This window comes from Cephus cinctus, unplaced genomic scaffold (assembly GCF_000341935.2).
Source record: "Cephus cinctus unplaced genomic scaffold, Ccin1 Ccin1_scaffold1161, whole genome shotgun sequence".
In the NCBI taxonomy this organism is placed as follows: domain Eukaryota; kingdom Metazoa; phylum Arthropoda; class Insecta; order Hymenoptera; family Cephidae; genus Cephus; species Cephus cinctus.
Window position 1 is genome coordinate 82,654 of NW_014333651.1, and position 6,103 is coordinate 88,756.

Consider the following 6,103-nt stretch of genomic DNA (forward strand, 5'->3'; position numbering starts at 1 on the left):
TCCCCCACTCCCCCTGGTATCCACCTGCCTCGCCCACCTCTTTCTTCCTTCCCTGCCGCGCGTCTCGACACTTTGAGCAAAGTGCCAATTGCGAAGGTGCTTAGAACTGTGGTTTGCCCTTTCTCCGCTTCCCTGTCTCTCTCCCTCTTTCGGCTTTTATTTTTTCTCCCAGACTCAAAGAGTAACTTAGTTAAGATGAAGATTAGCGAGTAATTCGCGGTAACACTCTTCACGGGAGTCTTGGCCACTTTGCTTCGGGGAAGAAGCAGATGATGGGAAGGAAGGAGAAGACAAACAGGAGAAGAACGAGGATACGAAGAGGGTTGCCGAGAGGAGGACGTTGCAGAGGGTATTACTTTTTGTGCGACCGGAGATTTGACAAAAACAAAAAAGTAGCCAAGAAAAATGCATATTTTAGCACGCTACTTTAACGCAAGAAACACAACTGCAGCACGCAGGGCATCCAGCGAACGATATACGGTCAGCTGTTTCTCGATCATTTTGATTTTCCGTCATGGAGAGAAGGTGGTCAGTAAAGAGACCTTGTGGGGATTGCTCACTTTTGTATACCTCCTGCGAGTGCGAGAGAGAGGCCCGTATAGGCGATTACGTGCGCAAGACAAGGATAGACATACTAGTCGCTGGAACTCGCACTCTTTTTAAATTGACTCAATTCTGGCTACAATTTTCGAAGAATTTGAAAAATGGAAATCAGCCTGCACTGGAATCGCTTGAATTTTGGCAGGAAGTTGCAAAATCGTCTTATCTTGGCTCGGGAGTCTTTAGGAAAGAAGACGCGATCTACAATGTACAACGGACTGATCTCGCCCCCGGCACACGACTGCTCCACCGGTGCGTCGGTGCGTCGGTGCGTCGGTGCGTCGGTCCTTTCTCGTCCGTATTTGTAATACTTTTAATACGGACAAGGGGAAGATCGCCATGAATTATACTAGATTCGAGCAAGCCGGTAATGCAATAATAAGTATAAGTCTCCGACGTCTGGCTCCTCCGAGTCCTCAGCTCGCAATCACAACGGAGTCTCTGACTATTATGTCGTTTGATGGAGCCGCAAGCGCTTCTCTCGTTTAAAGAGGAGGAACAAGTCCTCTCGACGAAATGGCACATCGCCTAACCGCAATCGCCTACGAGAAACGAACCTTTAACCGTCTCCGCTTTTATATTTCTACGCTCTGATTTAATCCTCGTTTCCTCCCTGGGACTCTTCGCTTCTCTCTCTCTCTCTCTCTCTCTCTCTCTTTTTCTCTCCTGCTCCCCTCTTCCGGCAGCCCCCGTGCATCATCTTCGCGTGTATCAAGGAAAACTCTCGCGCTCATCCGTCGATGTAAATGCATTGCTCTTTTTTGGCGCTTTTCCAGAAAGAGAGGGGGGAGCGAGAAGAATTGAGGGTTGAGAACGGGAGGGGGGAGGGTGGGGTCCAGCGGCGGATCCCTCACTCGCTTCTTCGGGGGTGGCGATCTTTTTTGCTATTAGCTAAGTATGCTGCTTCTGGCTTATGTTAAGCTTCAGCAATTATTTGTCATAGTCAAGTAACGCGCTACGAGACAAAAGAGCGAGGCGGACTATAGCTGCCGCTAACGAACCTTAACTGCGCGAGACTTTTCTTTTATCTTTCACGGCTCTCCGACGTCCTCGAGATCCCATTTTCCAGGCCCCCACCAACCCCTTCTGTCGGTCCAGTTTTGAGAGAGGCTGTAGAGGAGCCTCGCAAGAAGATCCGCAGCCGATACTCTCTCTCTCTCTCTCTCTCTCTCTCTCTCTCTCTCTCTCTCTCTCTCTCTCTCTCTTTTCTAGGCGCAAGGCGTTAAACGAGCCTTAATTCGAAGCGGAAGTCGTCCGCGAGATAAAAACAACTCGCCGTGCCCAGCAAATGGGTTAAAAATTGCCCCTGAGTAGTCGCACCGCCGAATTTCCTGTCGACCCCAAAATTACCAGCCCTTGCACCTCGTTTCTACCACTCTCAAAATATCCACCAGAAATCCGGAGGTCCTGCTTCCTTTTCTCGTGACGTTTAGCCCGTTCCTTGCCATTTATTTTCTACGACCGTATCGAACTTTTTCCAAAAGGATCACTCGAGCGCACCAGTCGGCCAGTCGGCCAGTCAACTGGGGAACTTGCTTCCTCCTATGTTCTCCATCTTTTCCCTAATTTCCATCTCCTTCCAGCAGTATTCGCTTCTCCGCCTGCGACGACCTTGGTAGCTGCAGGGTAAAGAAACGAGGAGGCGTCGCGACGCCACTCCGAGTCTCACTCCGTACTCGAGGATCGCCTGTTCTTTTCTGCTTTCAGGAACCGAATTGGTCACAGGCTGATCCAGCGCTGTTGGGGAGGAGATCATTAAAAGCGAAGAAGCAGCATCCACGACCTTCTCGAAGAAGACGCCCTCAGGACTCATCCGGTGACTCGACGGCCGAAGGCGTCGCGCCAGTTAATCGATCGATCGACATACTAGCTTTATTTTTTATACGCGATAAGTGGGACGATCGAATAATTCCCTCAGGACTCCAGGACGATGGAAGCGACGGGTGGGCGATATGCAGAGGGAGACGAGAGAGAGAGAGAGACAGAGACAGAGTACGTTCCTGTCGAGGACTCTCGAGACATCTCCACCATTTCATACTTTTTATACCAGAATATTTATCACTTATTTTCTCCCGTTTGTTTTTCTCCATTTTACTTGATTTTTTTCGTTTTCCTTTTTTTTAAATTTTAATTACAGTGTTGCATCATTAACACCAGGGCCTCGTTTCTGTTTTTATTTCTCCTGCCATGGTTTTAATCTTGAATTCTTTTAGTTTCTCTCATGGCACCCTCTGATTTTGCATTATTCGTGTTATTATTATTATTTTTTAAACTTTTTTATTGAAAACTTTCGTTGCAACGATATCCTCGAATTTGCGACCGCGTCGAAATCCGTTTTCCTCCGAGAATCAAGCATACAATAAAGATATGAGAGGCAATAGGGGAAAATGTCAAAGGACAAATTCGCAAAATTGAACGAGGAGAAAATGTGAGGGGATTCGCGTAAAGGAGGGTAACTGGTTGGGGGTAAGTGGAAAAATGAAGAGAGAATTGTACTGAAGCCACACGAGCCTTTCATCACGTTTGATACATAGCTTTTAATACGTGTAAGAGACATATGTATGCTCTATCTTCTGGACTGAAACGCGCTGTATGTACATAACGCAACAAGGGGACGCAATCGTCCTTTGCGAATCCTTTGCGACTGGCTAGTAGCGAATAGAGATCTATCCACTAGATTATATAATACAAGAGAGACTATGCGAGAGGATGGAGGAAGAGACACTGCGCAAAGTGCATGTCAAAATATATATATATATATATTGTATATATATATATATATATTATATATAGAATTATTATATGAGAATATGTGAGCACGAGAGCGAGTGAGTGAAAGCGAAGACGCTTCAATGTGATGAGAATAAAAAAGAAAAAAGAAAAAGATGAGAAAAATCGATTTCGTACGGCACAAATTGTATATATATATATATATATACAAGAGAGACTATGCGAGAGGATGGAGGAAGAGACACTGCGCAAAGTGCATGTCAAAATATATATATATATATATTGTATATATATATATATATATTATATATAGAATTATTATATGAGAATATGTGAGCACGAGAGCGAGTGAGTGAAAGCGAAGACGCTTCAATGTGATGAGAATAAAAAAGAAAAAAGAAAAAGATGAGAAAAATCGATTTCGTACGGCACAATTAATAACGTCTATATTTACTTAATTCCGATGATCCCATCACCCGGAAGCTCCTTATAATTTAGGATTCGAAAGGATTTCGTTGCACGGGGCAGCCAGGCCGAATGGCCGAGTGGCCGAGTGGCTGAATGGGAAAGTGAGGATCGCAGGCGTGTATATGCTCGCTTACGGTTACGCGTTAATTAGTTGGAGGAGTTAAGGTAAGTGGGAAGGAAGGAAGGAAGGAAGGAAGGAAGAGGAAGGAAGGCTGCTAGGTGGTCCCAAAGGGACGAGTCATCATTGCCTCATTTACTCCGTAAAACAATCTGCCGGCAGTTCAATGGGCTTAACTATATTAAACTTGGCAGCACGTAATTAAACTTAGTTATACTCTACACTGGTCCACATTGGTCTACACTGGTCCACAGTGGCTGCGCGAGGATGAATCTCCGAGCGTGCAGAGCGAGCAGGATATTTGCTTTCGAATTCTTACTCGGGATGGGCTAATGTAGAATATAAAGGCGTCGGCACACCGTGTGCCCTTATCTCACTCTCTCTGGGCTTTGTTGTGGCGGAGCTACTAGTATCTCTAGATTCGTTCCAGCCGCTCGGCTGCTGGAATTCTCGGTGGAAAAATCGCGGCCGGATTAGCGAGAGAAAGCCTAGGGCAGCTTTTGAACGGCGTCGTCGTCGGCGGCTCCTGTTCCCCGTGTGGGGTCGCCGAGCGTCGGGCTGCCAGGGATACAGTTAACGCCTTTTTACCGGATACTGCTAATCCATACAAATGCCTCGCGGACCCGTCACAGCCTTTTTCCCCAATTTGTCCGCGCGCGCGGTGAGACTCTGGACCCGCATGCGAGAGGCTGCGTAATCTTGACGGAACGACGCCGCGACGCTGATGTTTCGGTAAACATCGTGTAATTGAACTGGCAACTGGAAAACTCAAAGCGCCTCTCGCGGCTCTGGCGCTTTTTCTCAAATTCCTACAGTTCGCATTTTCCCCAGGTCACTCGTTGGTTGGGGATAATCTTTTCTTTTCTTTTTTTTTCTTTTTTTTTTTTTTCAATCGACCCCCAAACAATATTTGGATCGTCGCGTCGCGACGCTTGAGATATTCGCTCGGGGAGAATCGCTAAGTTTTCCCAAAGTAACTTGGAAGGGACGGCTTTAAGGTTCGATCGTTCAACTCGGCCGGTTCTCCCGGCGCAGTGCGAAGCTTCTCTCTTCTCTTCCCTTCTCTCTGCGGTCCAGCAAAAAGCGTCTCAAGTTTTGCCCACGAAGAAAACAGAAACTCCCCCCGAGCAAAAAACCGGAACACGGGGGAGGCGTCGTAGAAGCGTAGCGCGGTTGCCCGGCGGGGGGAGGAAGGGAGGGGGAGGCACGGAGCCAGGAAATTTTTGACCCCGTGAACTCGCGAGATTCGTCGACCGTCGCGTGCCCCTTAGTCCTGTGGACCAGGAGGCTGTTGATGAAATCTGGCCAGGGTGCCGAATTCTCGGGGCATCCGTCTCCAGGAGTCCTTCCACTCTCCTGCCTCCGTCGACGGCACGAAAGTCGAAGCGGCGTCCGGGGACAAAACTTCCTCGAGCGCGTAGACAATGGGGAAGCTGGCAAGTCAAACGCAAAGCGGAGATGACAAATGAAACGCGATTCCTGCTTCCACTGTTTCATTTGTATCCTAGATACGTGGTCCGGAGTTTCGCCCGGAGGCTGCGGGGCTGGAGACGAGCGCGTTTGGGGCGCGATACAATTTACCCTATAATTTAATATGATCCTTTCTTAGGAGGCTGCGACTGGGAGCTGATGAAAATCGCAGCGCGCTTTCGGGGTTAGTTTGGTCCAGCGGGATAAATAAGAAGGGAGCAGGGAGACGGTCGGGGGCCTAATCGGTTGGAGGACCACGCGTTTAATTGATACTAATTAACATGTTTCATGTCCCAGGAGCGCTGGACTCGGGCGGCGGATCCGCTTTCAGGGACTGCAAAGGCGGGCCCGGGGGCCCGGGGGCCCAGGATGGGCAGCGGGGGAATAGGGCCCTGTGCCAAAAAGTCCCTTCGTTCGTGGAACGACGTTTCCAATTCGCGTCGCGATATTTTTTGTAATTAATCTTTAGACTCGGCGAGATCCGAGACCAGTCTGCCGCGGTGTATCTAGTTTTTGCGGGCGTCAGATGACAGTCGCTTATTTACCGGGGGCCCTGCGGCCATCTTGCGCGATCCGGACTTAAGGAGGCGAGTCGAGAAAAAGCTTAAGTAAGCGATAGTCTCCGGCTCGAATTAATCGATCGGTTATCGGAACCAGAAGAACCTAAGATGGAGCAGGGCCGAGAGGAGAAGGCGCATCGGGGAGGCCCTCCCTCCT

At 48.6% G+C, this 6,103-nt stretch overlaps 1 protein-coding gene across 7 annotated transcripts in view; it reads left to right on the top strand.

Moving 5' to 3' along the window:
- The window catches only part of LOC107272291 (ubiquitin carboxyl-terminal hydrolase 48), a 39,141-nt gene extending 35,642 nt beyond the window's left edge, over positions 1–3,499 (top strand). For all 7 annotated transcript variants that reach the window (XM_015749301.2, XM_015749303.2, XM_025089621.1 and 4 more), the window contains one exon: positions 2,308–3,499. In XM_015749301.2, the coding sequence (XP_015604787.1) occupies positions 2,308–2,330 (23 nt within the window). In that variant the 3' untranslated portion in view covers positions 2,331–3,499. The remainder of the gene's footprint in view (positions 1–2,307) is intronic.
- The last annotated feature ends 2,604 nt before the right edge of the window (positions 3,500–6,103 follow it).